We start from the raw sequence: 16,876 nt of genomic DNA, 5'->3' as shown, positions 1-16,876 counted from the left end.
AATTTCCCCTCATTTGCGGAGCCAGACATTTCTCTATAGAAAACTAACTTCAACAGGAGCAAGAGTACATGAGTGATTAAATATTATTTTTTTCCCGAGACAGTGATCTGAGTAAAGGGCTGAGATTGGAGACAAAATCATAGGAAATAAATAGGCTCAACTTTGTAATTTGTGGAGTGTGGTGAATGCAGATGGAGGGTCAAGGACTAATCATCTCAGGGTGGAACAGTAGCCTACGGAAACCACACAGAGAATCAGCAGTGACATGCTGTTTCCAGCTTTAAAGCACGTTTGAATAGACATGAAAACCAACTTGAACAGTTAAAAATATTGTAATTTAAGCTGACAACTCTCCAACCCCCTGACTGAGAACCTTAGAGAGCCAAGGTGTATCATGTATTTTTTTCTTACTAGGGAAAATTAATTCTGCCTCTGTCTGGGCAGTTGTTGAATTGAGTCTTTTGTGACCCTTGTCAGAGGTCATTTTAAATCCTTTTGGATTATTTGCTTAAGAGGCTCAGCATTTCCTTTTCTTCTTCCTTTGCTTTGTATGCGATATATTTCCTGGCCTCAGCTGGGTGTGATACTTCTTAATAAAAGCTGACTCGTCTCTTCCTCCGTAAGTGCAGATTCAGACGTATCCTATCAGTATCTGCTGAGGCAACTGATCACAACTGAGAAGTTAGGGATGGTGGATTAGGGACCTTCCTGCTGAGAACATAGGAAGAAAACTAAAGCCTTGCATACTGCGTGTTCTTTCTTATTACTCACAGGAAGACATTCATCAGACCTTATGCATGGATAGCCAACTGCTTGCTCCATAGGATGCTTTCTTTACAAAGTAGCAAATAACATTTTCAAAAACGAATGAAGTAGGAATAAACTTTTGTTAGGAAAAAAGACCATAATATTCTTTGACATTTCTCATCAAATAATCAACAACTTTATTGGAGTTAACAAGTGTGCTTTCTGACATAGCTAGTTGTTTTAGGTAAACACAAAAGAGGAACAGAGCCATAATACTACAGTGCATTTCAAATGTAAAGGAACATCACATGGACATCCCTAAGTTACTAAGCTCAGTAGAGGAGGTTTAGTGTAGAACATTATGAAGCTCCTTCATTAAATTTATGTGAAATCGCCCTGCTAATCTACTCTATATCTCACAGACTTGTAGTAACTTTTTATTTAACTTGCAAAAATGAAAGAATCCCCTAAAATGCATGCATAATACTTGCCTTTGTGTGCTTTGACTTAATGTTATTTTTATTCCCAGTTCTTTAAGAAATACTACTTATTGTGTTCTGTGCTTGACAAACACACCCTCAAATGTCAACATTCACAATGTTAAAAGGAAAGGGTTTGATTAAGCAGACTATAGAATTACAGATACACCAAAGCCTTCTTACTAATAGTCACTTCTGAGTTTTCACAGTTTAGATTTAATGTTAGAATTTAAGAAGATTTAAGTTAGATGCCAAGAAGACATAGTTTGAAAGAGACTATCAGAATCTTGACTGATAGGTACTGTGTGAACATTCCAGTTGGCATCTAAGAAGTTAGAATAACACAACTTTCCCTAATTTATTTTAAAAGAGTTTTTCTGTTCCAGACATAAGGAGATAAGGGATAATTCAAGACTCCAGTAAGGTATGTCATTACCAAAGCCAGGGAAGAAACATCAGCGTCCCCAGCAGAGGGAGTGCCATAGACTCAGTTCCTGACGCACATCCGGCGCCGGTTGTATCCAGAGTACTTCCACGGTCTGCTCGATGGACTTGCTTCACATCACTGAAGTTCATGCTGTCTGGCATCCCTGGAGGACAAGTAAGAAAGCACAGAGTGATGTGGGGCATGCAAACCTCGGATAGCTCTTAAAGCTGATAAGCACATGCCACTGTCTTCTTGCTGGTATTGCCTTCTCTGTTTTCACCCAGACTCCAAGCCCTATGCTTCACAATTAGTCCCGCCCTAACCACATTGTAGAAATAACATTTTTATATAGGCATCCTCATAAATGCTGTTAAGAGAAAAGTAAAATCTTTTTTTTTTGACTAAGAAAATTCTTTGAGAATATTTCTGTAAAGAAGCAAAGAAATTTAGTAAAATAAAATATTCTGAGATATTCCATTACTGCTTTTTCCATTGTGTCAACTATAGAACTGGCAACAAGTTTTCTCATGAGAATGCCACTAGGTAAGAGGAAATAATTAAATAAGACTGTTTAAAGTTGAACTTTAATTCAACCGGGAGGGGGAGGGGAGAAGGTATGAGATGTGTAACAGTCAGATGGAGGACTGGAAGGGGAATAAAATCTGAAGTGTAAAAAAAAATAGACTAAATAAAAATTAAAAAAAATAGAGTTGAACTTCTAGATATTACCTCATATCAGAACAAAGTAAGCATAGGGTTTTTACATACTTATTTTTATTTTTCAATAAATTTTATTATGAAATACATTTATTCAGTATAACGTGTTATGATATAAATATGAAATATGAAATAAATACTAAGTTTTGTATTGAGGCTTTAAAATTTACATTCTTACCAATTTTGAAATGTAATGTATAATAGAGTATTATGAGCTATACTTAATCTTCTGTATTATGTCTGAAACACTTGTCTTCTGCCTGCATTTTCTGCTTCATTTCTGAAACATGGTCCTGTTTGACAACCAACTCTTCTTCTGCAGCCATAAGCCTAGAAGCCCTTGAAGCCCTAGAAAGCCCTGGAAGCAGCATTCTGCCCTCCATCTTTATGAGTGGGGCTGTTTAGATTTCACATATGAGAGTGGGCACAGGACACTATTATATTACTATAATATAATATACACAAAGCTATGAATTATATAGCCATTATGTGCACATAGAGGCATGAAGAAACCAATATAGATATCCACCAGTATATTGGAGAACTTGTCAATAGGAACACTGCCAATGGAATTTAGAGATAAAGCCCTTGGTCTAACTATAAAAAAGAAAGGCAGATGAATTAAGCCATTTACTTTTATGTATATGAATATGCTGTCTTCATTCATACAAGAAAAGGCTATCAGATCTCATTAAAGATGGTTGTGAGCCACCATGTGGTTGCTGGGAATTGAATCAAGAACCCTGGAAGAACCGTCAGTGCTTCTAACTGCTGAGCCACCTCTTTAGCCCCTTTACTTACTTTTAAATTGCTATTCCTCTGCCTTATGGACTCTGACAGGCTGGGTAGGGAAAGGTCCATAAGGATTTGCAATGAACCAATTGCTTTCTTCAGGTGGTAATAGTGTGACACACCCAGGGAATTGCTGGTTTGTCCGTCACTATCTAGTGTCACCAATGTTCTAAGGCCATGTGACTCTGAGTTATCTCATGACATAATGATATCCATCACAATGAACAGAATTCAACTCAGTGTTAGTACAGCCACAAATATTGACATCATAATTACACTGAGACTGAAAAAGAGGTCCTCATATAAGGAAAATTCAATATTTATGTAATTAGGTCAATGCACATATATATTCAGAAGGTAAGCCCTACTGCATTCAGGGATGAGAGCATTAAGACCAAGCAAGCTCCACGGATCTGATGTATTGATTTTTCAGCCTGAGTTCAAGCATTATTATTCATTGTTTGGGTACTTGTTTTGCCCTTCTGTGTCATTAGGCAAGATGAATAAACTAGCAATTCATTTTTTATAGGGAGGGCAGTCAAATGCGAATATTTCCGTCACGGTTGGTTTTAAACCTTTTGCTGAGCTAGAGCTTAGGAAGAAGCTAAGAGGACTCTAGTAGTTTGGAAGATGCCCTCTTTCTGGGCAGTGTAGGCTGGGCTTTTTACAAGCACCCTCCACCTCGACTCCCTGCAGTGATCCTCGATGAAGAAGTGATTCTTGCAGCGATCCTTGATAAAGAAGTGATACTTGCTTGTTTGTTTTGCTTTGTTTGATGACAGATGAGAATGCATGCACTTTATTGGGGTGAATCAGGGACGGTACCTTTTATGGGAAGGGACGTTCAGGAAAGGATGAATTCTAGGATGCTATGTAGACAACTCGTTAGCATGGAGAACTCTGTGAGTCTGCTTTGTAGCCTGACCCTCTGGGATGCCAATGTGCCACTCAGGAAAAGCAGAATGCAGCCTACGATGGGTCGCAGTCCATGTTCTTCCGGGCAGAAAAAGCAAGTTCTGGGACAGAGTTCTTGAACTTCTGTGTACCCAGATGCCCCTGGGGACAACGAGGAGTGGAAAATGGGAGTTTGCAGGTGAGCACTGAGCCCGGGACCGGGGTAGAATCTGTCTTGGCTCTGAGTAAGTGCCAAATGTATGGAGAGACTGGAAGAGAAGCCCTCTTCTGGAGATGTAGGCAAGGCTCTTTAAGACTAAGGCCTCCCCATCGCAATCCTTGAGGAAGGAAGGAGATGGTCTTTGCTTGTCCAAACTGTTTTACTCGTGGCGGACATGAATGCAGACATTTTTACACAGGGTGAATGAGATTAAATACCTTTTGCAGGAAAAGAAGCTCAGGAAAGGAAGCTCATTGGCTAAGCACTCAGGGCCAATCTAGATTCCTCACTGGAATGGAGAGAGACTTCTAGGTTTTTATGTTATGTGACTGTCAGAGTCCTCTTGGTGAGGTGTTATGGACAGGTCATCTGGCCTGGAGCTGATTCTAACACCATTCTGAACTATGAGACATACTGGGGTTTTTGAATTTGCTATGACCTTACTAGTTCTTCTTTCTGGTGGCACCGTTCTACTTGCCCCGCAGAACCCCAAGTGTTTTTGCTACTTGACCTAGCGTTCATGGTTTTCTCAGTAGGGCGCCGTAGTTATGTGTTCCAGAGCAGATAGAGGTAGACAGGGAATGGCTCCACTCCTTCTATTCCCAATTCTGAGATTCCCATAGTTTGAGCTCCTTCAACCTTGCCATGCCTGTCTGGTACCAAGGTCCTACATGCCCTACAACCATCAACTAGCATGTAACAGAAAGGTGTTTGATCTGGTGTCTCAAGTCAGACAAGGTCTTCACTGCTTTAAACCCAAAGCCATGTTTTAATATCTGAGGTAGGTGTACCATTAATTAAGGTAAGAATCTTAAGGTTTGTGTCCTTAACGTAATATGTGAACATGCTAAATACAGCTATAGTTATGAATCAATCCAGTTAAAACCTGGCCTTGCTTTCTGTAAGTTACATATTTTGCTGAAAAAGCAAACAGTACTATAATTGTTTTCTTAAAGAAATTTAATTAAGTTTGGAAATTATGTCAAAGCTAGCCAAAGACTCATAAAAGAAAAAATGTTCTAGAACATATTACATTAATAAATTAAATAAACACACAGTAAAATTTGAATAACCTTTTTAGTACATAATAGCAGTATGCAAATGTACTGATAAATCCATATTTTTTCCCTCTAGTGGTTGTTAATGTACTTGGAGAATGACAAAGGCTATGCTACTGGAAAGTTAAACAGAACTTTAATCCTTGAAACTTGAGTACTTTTCTGACAGATGGTGCTATGAAGGATATATGAGTGATAAACTATGTTCAGGGAAGTCACTGTTAAGTTGATGGTGGAGCATGTCAACTTACCTAGAGATATCTACCACACATTTGCTATGGAAGTTCATATACATGGACTCCGTTAATTTCCATAGAGTATGCAAGGCATACCAGTTTGTACTGACAAAGTAGAGGACCTAGGAGTAGTGCAGGTGGACTTCAAATTCTAAAGTGTGAACCTGGAGTGTGTTTGATCTTCCATGGCACAGACTCTGCACTGGATAAGACACTAACATTATTTATGTTGAAAACAGGTTCAGTTTTGTTCTCTTCTTCACAGATGTTTAGAATGGCTGATTATGTGCTAATTTTCTGTTAGTCAAATTGCATGAAATATTTCGAGGTAGAGGACATGTGGCTGGTGAAGGCAGATCAATGACCTGAGGTTTGGAGGATTTTTGTCATGAGTACATTGGTGTTTTCACTGAGGTAAGGGGTATGAGATTGTTTTTTCTGTATACACCCACTTTTTCATCTATTTATAAACTATAAAATTTCTCCAACTTTCACCAAGTCATGAGGACTGTGCCTCACAATAAGTTATTTTAAACAAGGTAAATTGTCTTGAGTTGTCAATTTGTTTACTTATCCCAAAATCTAGACATTGGGTTTTAGATACTGTACTAGAGTCTCAGTACATAGTATGCAATGAACGTGATATCACAGTTTGGTGAATATAAAAAATGAAAACAAAATAAAACGTGAACATTAGGAACCTTTTTCAAAATTCTGAAAAGGAAGGGAAGATTTAAATATTGAAAATATAACTACAGAATACTATTTGAACTCAACGCTATTGAAAATATAATGACAGAACACTATTTGAACTCAACACAGATAATTTGGTTCTACTAATGATAGAACATGTAAGCATGACACTTTCTATATGTTGTATACTATGGCTTAAATGAATATTGTTAAATGGTAATTGAATAATGAAGTTCCTTCCCACACCAGAATGTATTATTATACCCTTCCCTTCTAAACATTAGGAAAAGATTTATAAATAACAATTTATTAAAGTCTTTTTGGCCATAGATGAATATCGGTATGAGCCACTCATTGCCTCCAGCATCATACTCATGGGGATGTCCATTCAAAGCATCGACCTGACAGGGAAATTCTGGTTTGCCAGAGCATAGATACATAAGTAACTTAACTTATCGAGTCTATAAGACAACAGAATTTTAAGAGGTTTGAAATGAGAGTACTTTTGTTCAGAACAGAGAATGTATTGTAACATCTTTATGGGACACAAATTAAAATATAACAATGAAAATGTGAAAAAAAGAATACATTTATATTTTTACTTATTTATAGATGAAAAATCCTATAGACTGTTAAGGCTGAATGTATGAAGCAAATATCTTTGACTCTAAAGAATGAATAATTTCTACATGACATGCTCTTTGTTGCAAGAGCAAAGGACACACTGCACACTGGAGAAAATACAGACCACACAGTCCACTGAGTGATAAGTGTCTTGAAAATATAATTCTAGCATTCTATACAAAACCTACACCTGTTTTGATAATATAGTGGCAAAAGGAAATCAAGGGTAATTACAAGAAAAAGTGACCTAAAGAAAGACTAGTAAGTTATTGGGAAACAGATAAATATAAATTTTTATACAAAGAGGTGTTCTAATTTTTCTCAGTTCATAGACATCAGAGTGTATTATTAGGGAAATTGCCTTATTTTAGGGAAAATGGCCAATATGTATCAAAGCTGTTTAAAAGGTACATTTACCCAGGCATAGTAATTCCACTCTTATAAAGTTGGTCCGTGGGAAAAATTAGGAAAATATGCATACAATTGTTCAGAAAATGTATAAGCTAGTGAAAATTATTAGCCATTATGTGCCTAAATGACACATGAAATATGAATCCATGTTAAAATATGAGATACATTTATTTATTAAGAACTATTCAAAAATAAGTATGTACTTGTAAATGGATTTTGGTGGAATTTCTATATATGCTAGCAATGTCTTTAAGGCTCTTTTAGCTCAATCAAATATCACCATGTCTCTATGAAAGTAGGGATTCCCTCATTAATTTTCATATTGACATAGTAAGTACTTAGTAACAATTTTGTGAACTTATAAATGGAGAAATATAACCCAAGGCAGAAAAATTTTAAAACTAGAAAAAAATGTTTCCTCAAGCTTCTTGCTTTCATTATAAAGGCCAAGATTATATTGATTTAACTTTGAATGTAAAATAAAAATGAAAATTAGATATGAACTAAGAAGTCATGGTATAGTATTAAAAATTCATTATGAAAAAAATTGACACAAATTTTTAGAATAAAGTTGCTCTGGACTCCTAATCATATTCTCTTCCTATGAAAGTAAGTTGACCAGAACCGCTTCCTTACCGACATGACAAGAGAATTGTTTATATGCTAGATGTATCTTGTACAATATTGAGTCACCTTTTAGTTTGCCATAGGCTACTCTATAGGTTTCCATGATTGAGTATGAGCAATGTATCTGGATGTACAGGTGCCTGATAATCCTGTAGCAGCTTGAACAAGCCTAGCTGATATACAACCCAGAGGTGTCCTATTAGGTATGCAGAGCATATAATTAATTAATCAATCAAGGAGCTGTTCTGGTGGAACTGTCTTCCATGCTCTGTGGAAAAAGACTATCACTGTCTAGTGTGTGTGTGTGTGCCTATGTATGGTGTACATGTGGGTCAATGTGTCTATGTCTGTAGTACATCATGCATAGTGTCTATGCATGTGCAGAGGTAACTTGTGCTAAGACAAGGAAAATGTCTTCTACTTGCCCGTGTTTTACTTCCTTGAGACAAGAAATCTCCTAAATGTGGAAATCAATAAATTTTAGCTAGGCTACTGGCTAGGAAACGCCAGTGATCCTCCCGTCTCTGCATCACCTTCCCAACCTTTGGGAAGCAGGTTCATATGGCCATATCTAGCGATTTACCTGCATAAACAAAGATCCTTATGCTACTGCAGAAAGTATGCTTACTAGATCCATCTCCATAGCCTCTGTTTTTTTGGTGCTCTAATAAGTGGGTCCCCACTGTCTCTACTTAAACACTTAGCCTTGAGTATTTATGTCTACCATGTTCTCCTAATCCCACCAATTGATTTTTTTCTTGGGTTAGAAGAGTGTGGTTTTTCCATATATCTTTTTTCTTTTTCTTTTTCTTGGATATTTTCTTTATTTGCATTTCAAATGTTATCCCCTTTCCTAGTGTCCCCTCCAAAAAACACCCTCCCCCTAACCCCCCTCCTCCTGCTCACCAATCCACCCACTCCTACTTCCTAGCCCTGGAATTTCCCCCCACTGGGGCATAGAACCTTCACAGGACTAAAAGTCTCTCCTCGCATTGATGACCGACTAGGCCATCATATGCTGTATATGCAGCTGGAGCCATGAGTCCCACCATGTGTGCTCTTTGGTTGGTGCTTTAGTCCCTGGGAGCAATGGGGGTACTGGCTAGTTCACATTGTTGTACCTCCTATGGGACCTCAAACCCCTTCAGCTCCTAAGTTCCTTTCTCTAGCTGCTTCATTGGGGACCCTGTGCTCAGTTCAATGTATGTGGCTGTGAACATCCACTTCTGTCAGACACTGGCAGAACCTCTCAGGAGAGAGCTGTATTAGTCTCCTGTCAGCAAGCACTTGCTGGCATCCACAACAGTGTCTGGGTTTGGTGATTTTATATGGGATGGGTCCCCAGGTGAGTCAGTCTCTGGATGGTCATTTCTTCAGTCTCTACTCCACTTAGCCCAGAAGCCCAGAAGCTCAGAATACCCAAGATACAATTCACAAACTACATGAAACTCAAGAAGGAAGACCATAGTGTGGATACTTTGATCCATCTTAGAAGGGGGGAACAAAACATCCACATATCTTTTTCACATACCTTTTCTTGCTGTTGTGAGGTGACTGCTATGCCAATTTCCCGCCACCTTGACTTACTCATAGTCATGAACTACGACGGAACTGTAATTTAATTTGCAACTATCTGGAGTTGTAAATTAATGTAGATATGTTCTCTTGTAAATCACTTTTTGTGAGGGTGTTTTATTACAACAAATTAAATTAAACTAGAGTAGGGAAACCCAAAAATGGATGAGACATAACAAAGTTGGGTGGGTGTGTTGGTTCTTCTTAGAAAAGCTACTAACCAGGGCACCTAGCCTTCCTCCTTGATAAGGAGTGCACAAGGCAGCATGGAACATGTCAAGACAATGACTGCAGCCATGGCCAGAAGGCAGTGGCACCCTCTCCCACCTGAATCCCTACAGGGATCCAGGCTACCAACTTTACTAATTTTCATCACTTTAAAGAATCAGTTATGGGGTAGCTTTTGTTTAAATCCCACACTAGCTATGTATGTGTTCATTTTGAGATCAAGGAACAATCCCCAGAGTCAGAATTGTCACCTCTACAGTGAATACTTTCTCACCTATAATGATCACCATTATCTTTTTCAGCACTCTAATCCACATTGTATTTTATTATTATAACGACATCTGTTATCTTTTGGAAATGCTTTTGCTCAAAGAACATTTTTTTCCAAGCCTCCAATCTTCTCTATATTATTATACTTTGCTTTGTTACTACATCCAGAAACCCTGAAATACATTTATTATTTTGATATATTTAATTTCACTTTCAGATCACTGAATTATTTTAATATCTGATTTAATATCTGATTGTGTTTTCAGTCTAACAGGTCAATTTGCTTATTCTGCTTGATTTCCATTAGGCTGTATTTCCTTTATGTTTCATTAATCCTCTATGTTTAAATATATGTATAATGGATGCATTCTATATTAATTCTTTAAGTTCTTTGCTTTGAATTTTTAATATTCATTAAAATACATAGCTAGAAACACTTAGAAGTCTATTGAAATTTTTTATTTCTTTTTATACCATGCAGACACATTAGAATATTTGTGGTTTATGTATGTGTGTAAGAGGTTCACACATCTGTTTAATATGTATGTAGAGGCTAAATGAAGATAGTAGACAAATCTTGTATCATTTCTTTGCATATTCCCTTGAGACAAGTCTCTTATTGAACATGAAGCTGGCTGTTTTTCAGATAGGTCAGCATGCCCCTGAATCAAGTGATCCTTCTGTCTGCCCCTCCACACCCTCCTCTCAGTAATGGTGTAACAGATGTGCCTTGTACCAAGTTTTTCATGTGGATGCTGTGGATCTGAACTTAGGCCCTCGAACTTGTATAGCAAGTGTTCCTATCCACTATGCCTCCTCACAAGCCCACAAGTTATATACCTTAATAATCGTTTCAAGTTGCACTAATTACAACTTGCACTGGCTGGTTTTGTGTGTCAACTTGACACAAGCTGGAGTTATCACAGAGAAAGGAGCTTCCTTTGAGGAAATGTCTCCATGAGATATAGCTGTAAGGCATTTTCCCAATAAGTGACCAATGGTGGAGGTGTGGGTGGTGACATCCCTGGGCATCCTTCTCACCATGACAGTCACTGACACTGTAAATAAAGCCTCAACCAAACACTTTCTTTTATTAGTTAACTCGATCATGGTGTCGCTTCCTACCAATAGAAAACTGACAAAGACAGTCAGCAATATAATTTTCTTTGCATTTTGTCAAGTAATGCCTCTTGCTGAGTATTTTCTTTAGTAATTAATTTAAAATGAAGTGAGAAGTGGTAAAAACACTGACCCTTTTTTTCTAAAGCATCCTTATACCATCTATTGAATTTAAATTTTAAGAGTAATCAGTGGCTGCATTTTTCTGCTCTGGGGTACAGAACAAATTTATCTGTGTATGTTACCTTCCATGATTACTCTTTAAAATTATTGTCTTCTTATTATGAGAGCAATCAGACTCTTTCCAGGTTGCATTAAAAAGTTTATCTTGGTTAACACAAAAAGATACTATACTATTTTAAGTCAATATTGTCACCAATGTAAATGAGACAGCACGGGTATTTTTTATAATTTTCTTAACATAACTGGTGACATTTTATTAATCTGTACTTTAAAAAATAAGTTTCACCATCGTCAATAAGAATACTTCTAGATCATGTATACATTCCCACAACTACATGCAGTTTATGAGTGATGATGATAATATAACCAATGAATATACTTTAATATGTTTTATTAATTACCAGCTACACAAACATGAATTCTGTAGGATTCTACTTGAAAATTCATTCCAGAAGAAATTCTACAAGAAGGCTATTTATAAAAGCAGCATCACTGTAATTATTTTAATTAAGTAATCAGCAATAAACTTAAAGAACTGGGTAGATGATTACTGCCGAGAGAAAAGAACCTGGAACAGGAAAGTCCTCTACTGGACTGAATGACAAATGTCCCTAGACCTCACATGTGTAAACTCTTGTTCCCCAGTGGGTGGTGACCTTTAGGGAAGCCATGGACCAGTCTTGCTGAACCTGAATTTTGAGGGTGTTATATCCTCATCCACATTCAGTTCACTGTCTCTTGTTTGTTTTTGAAGATGTTTCTCTTGCCTTCCAGCCAGGCTGCCTGTGACCATTCCTACTGTGCCATGATACACCTTCTATCTAGAACCCTGAGCCAAAGTAATTCTTCCATAAGTCACTTTTGGTCATGGTATTTTATGACAGCAGCAAAAAGTAATTAATACAAAATACAAACAATATCCTTTCCAAGTTCTATCAAGAAACAAAATTACACTTATTGTTAAATATGAAACATCCACAGTCATTTATTTTATGCAATGATAAATTAAGTATAATTCTCCACATCTTTCAGAGATATAGTATTATATTACATATAAATAAATTTGGGCCTACTATTTGAATTTCTGCTGACTTTTTGCAAAATATTAGCTGGGCTTTTCAAAGTGGAAATACTTCCACAATTCGAGTATAACTTGTCAAAAAAGGGTTATTGATTACTATAAAACTAAAAGAGATCCTAGTAAGAGGATACTGTCCTATAACCCCAGCTATCAACAGAATAAGGCAAGGGGGTCCCAATTATTCAAGGTTGCATGTTTAAGAGGAGATCATGGGATTGGCATATGAGACGGTCCAATGGAATGGATAAGTGAAAGTTAAAGACACGTGAAGAAGCCTTGTGGAAATCTCCCAGTTTATAAGCTAATTTTAAAATATATTTAAAAGGAATTTAAACAAAGATACTCTACATTGGTCGATACTTCTGTTTCCAGAAGACATGGTATATTATATAAGAATCCATTGCCTGGTATATTATATCTTCCTAAGAGTTGCCATTCAAAGAGATTCCAGAGGGACCTCAAAAAACATAGGGTGTTGTTATGGCTGTCAGTTTACCACCAAACTAGATAGTAAGATCTAATATCTATTTTAAGATACTAACAGTCTATATTGAGGTTACTACTGCTATTATGAAACACCATAACAAATGACCAAGTTTGGGAAAAAAGTATTTGGCTCACTCTTTTGACATCATATGCTTTCATCACTGAAGGAAGTCAGGACATGAACTTAAGCAGGCCAGAAACCTTGAGGCAAGAGCTAATGCAAAGGCCATAGAAGGGTACTGCTTACTGGCTCCTCAGCCTCCTTTAGTCTTGCCCAGTGTAGAATTCCAGTCTCCTCCCAGCTACCTGCAGAATATAGTTTCCTTCTGGCTGCTTTCAGAACAAGATATAGAACTCTCAGCTTCTTCATCACCATGTCTGCTGACAAGCAGCTATGCTTTCCAGTGTGGTGGTAATGGACTGAACCTTTGACATTGTAAGGCAGTCCTAATTAAATGTTTTCTCTTGTAATAGTTGCCTTGGTCATGGTGTCTTATCACAGTAATATAACCCTGACAAAGACAGAAGTAGTGGATGGATAGAATCAATATATTGAATGAAGTATATAAATTTCAAAGGATAAACAGATTATTTATAAATCAGAAACACAGGAAAATAAATGCATGATTATTCAGTGTGTTTACCACTCTTCCCACATTTATACTATCCAGGATCCCCTGCCTATGCAGTGCTGTCCACAGTGGCCTGGTCTCTATACATCAAATGTTCTCTATCTGGGCTGCTAAGTTTTCCAATTGAATAAATACTCCTGAATCTTTGACTAATTGTATGCAGCATGTTTCTTATTTGATTGATGGATATTCTACATGTGTTCTCAGAGTTCTTTGAGATTATTTTGTTTTTTTCTGGTTTATTTTCTAACTCAACTTCAGCATTTTTACTGACATTTTCATAATTCAAGCCTTACATTATTTTTCTGTAAATTGATCATTTGTTTCAGTTTTTGTTTGCTTCAATGTTCAGGTCACATAAATAAGCTACTGTGACTTTAATTACTTTCTTCTTTCTGCAGAGTCTCTGTTTAGTGCACGTCATTCATAGATGAAAGACGACTTGATTATGTGCTGCAAAGACACAGACTGAAAATCTGATTGGCACTCTGGGAATGGTCTCCCAAGGTGACTAGAGAAATGTGACCAGAATCTCCTGATTTCTCCTAGCTTTCTCCTCATTGAAGGGTTTCTTAGATATCAGGCGTGTGTAAGAGAGAGGAAATGCAAAAGGGAAAGGAAGAGGAGACAGAAGAGGAAACAAACCTCAGGGCCAAGTCAGAAGGCAACCATAACACAACAGATAAGACCTGCCAATAGTCTGAGACCACCACATCAGGAGACTGTGAATCATGGCCAATCAGAAGTAAAACCTGTCTCATGCCACAGCGTGTGTTGTCTTCCCTTAAAGAGGGCAGAATTTCGGAGGTGACCATTCAGACATTTTGCCTGAGAGTAATTTCCTAGGTTTCAGGAAATCTGCAAACTAAGTAGGAGAGACAGGCTAGCAGCACTTATTCACTACATATGCAGGTACAGACATGCTTATTCGTCTTCATAATAACGTCTCTTTCTACCCTTGACTATGCCTGGAACTCCACAGTTCAGAGGTCTTTTCCTGTATGCCACTTCCCTTCCATCATGCTACACAGGAGAAAGGGGTGCCCTGCCTGTAGTGGAGGCAGTAATCACTGCCCGCTCGAGCTTCTGGATCCTCTTTGGTGATTCTCCTGTATCACTAGAGGTGACTCTACCTAGTTACACGCCTGTCTTTGGAGGATTCCAGGAAGCAAATTGGATTGGGATTCTGAGTCTCTCAGTGATTGGTAGGACTTATCCTTCTGTAGTCTGTGTTATGTCCCAGTGTTCCATCTGCTTTCTAGATTCCATTTGTTTTTACTGATATCTCCTCTTCCGTTTCTTCCGCATTCAGTAAATTTAGGTTTTTTGTTAGAGTGAAAAAGATCTATCGTGTATTTTAGTAGGTTGTGGGAGGGAATAAAATTAAATGTGTCTGATCAGTCCGTCGTCAGGATGGCAAGGCTTCCAGTATCCAGTCCCTGAAGCTCTGTCTAAGTCCCTGGGCAGGAATTCATCTGTTAAGTACAGACGCAGCTCACTTTAGTGCCTTTTCTGAGTGACCAGTTTGCCTTTGGTAGATGCTAATTACTTTTTGGGAATCTTTTCCGACATGAGCATTTTCGGTACAGATACTGAGCAATGTTTCATTTTTTTCCTGGAAACTTAGTTTCTTTTACTAGCATCTCCACTAATTAATAATACATGATGCAAATCATCCAGCTGCTTTAGAGAAGAATGTATAAATATGTATGAAGATGCAATGACTAGTCTGCTAGGTTCTGCATCACCTTACACAGTGTATGCTTGCCACATACTTGGAAAGCTCACTGCCTTCAAAGAAAATGTAACTAGAGAGCTTTAAGGGAAGGATTGGGGTTGTTGTATTTTGAGCCTCTCTCTCTCCTCTCTCTCTCTCTCTCTCTCTCTCTCTCTCTCTCTCTCTCTCTCTCTCTCTCTCTCTTGTCTTCCTGTCTCTGTCTCTCTGTCTCTGTCTCTTTCTGTCTCTCTCTGTCTTTCTGTGTGTGTGTGTTTGTGTGTGTGCACATGTGCACATGCACACATCTCAAGCTGAAGCTCAGAGATCATCTTCTATAGCTGTTACTCTGGAGTTGTGGATCTTCCTTTGTGAGACAGTGCTGTGGGTTGAATATGACATACCCTCACAGGCAGACCTATTTGAGTATTCGGTCCTAGCTGATGGCACTATTAAGGAAGCAAGGTTGGGGAAATTCCAGGAGATGAAGCCTCCTGAAGGAAGTGTGTCTGAAGCTTTGAGGCTTTATAAGTAGCCTGGCTCAGCTTCCTGTTCACTCTCTGCTCTCTGAATTCCGAGGCAATATAAGGTGGCAGTTTCTTTCTCTGCTGCTATGTCTTCTCTGCTTACTGCCTTACCTTCCCCTCTATGGTGGAGTATATCACTCAGAAGTGCAAGCCAAAGAAAACCTATTGTCTCTTAAATCCTTTGGTCAGATAATTTTATAGCACCAACAAAGAAGATGTAGGGCCTCTCACTGCTTTCTCTGACTCAGTGGGACTAAGCATCATTGAGTAGACTATGGTGGCTGGCCAGTGGACACCAGCATTCACTTACCTGTATCTCCATGTCACTAGGACTACATGTGCCACTGGTTGTAAACATCTCTGACGTTTTTTCCTTGGGTTCTAAGGACTGACCCCAGGTCCTAATTTTTGTATTCAAGCACTTTACTGACTGAGTAGTTAGCCTAGGTATCCTGATTTATATATCACACACACACACACACACACACACACACACACACACGCATGCCTGCATGCATGTGTGTGTATAATAATCATAATGCATATTTTTGTGTATATATGTTATACATATACATGTTAAAATCAAAATGCATATTTTGTCTGTATATGTATGGTATATATGTTAAATCATAATGCATATTTTAAAATACTAGATGAGGAATGGTCTAAATGTATACCATCATCACTTTTAAAGTATTTGTTCCAAAGCTGCTGCAACAAGTAAAATGGGAACACTGGTTTAAAAAAAAAGTCTCCTCTTGAATAAAGATGAAAACTAACTTCATTCAGAATTGTTTCTATCTTAGTAAATGAAGAATATTGAGTGGTTAATCCTTACAGCCTAAAAGTAGCCCAGCTGTCTACGACTGTTTGTCACAATAGACTATAGTTGCTTATTATATTTTTTTTTTTGAGTCTTGCTGTACAACCCAAGTTTGCCTTGAACTTAGAATCCTTCTGCCTCAGACCTGCTACACTAGACCCAGAAATTTTGGATTTTTTTTTTAATTTTTAATATTTTTATTACATATTTTCCTGTTACATTTCCAATGCTATCCCAAAAGTCCCCCATAGCGCCCCCCACTTCCCTACCCACCCATTCCCATTCTTTTGGCCCTGGCATTCCCCTATATTGG

The 16,876-nt window shown here is 37.9% G+C and overlaps 1 protein-coding gene across 2 annotated transcripts in view; it reads right to left on the bottom strand.

Annotated features, from left to right (window-relative positions):
• Positions 1-912: 912 nt before the first annotated feature.
• Gpc5 (glypican 5) overlaps positions 913-16,876 on the bottom strand; it is a 1,353,471-nt gene continuing 1,337,507 nt past the window's right edge. Inside the window, exon 8 of one of the 2 annotated variants that reach the window (XM_021182017.1) lies at positions 913-1,816. In XM_021182017.1, the coding sequence (XP_021037676.1) occupies positions 1,659-1,816 (158 nt within the window). In that variant the 3' untranslated portion in view covers positions 913-1,658. The remainder of the gene's footprint in view (positions 1,817-16,876) is intronic. The other variant, XM_029469205.1, reaches the window with a different exon arrangement.

Source organism: Mus caroli, chromosome 14, assembly GCF_900094665.2.
Source record: "Mus caroli chromosome 14, CAROLI_EIJ_v1.1, whole genome shotgun sequence".
NCBI lineage: Eukaryota > Metazoa > Chordata > Mammalia > Rodentia > Muridae > Mus > Mus caroli.
This window is presented reverse-complemented; position numbering and strand designations above follow the sequence as displayed.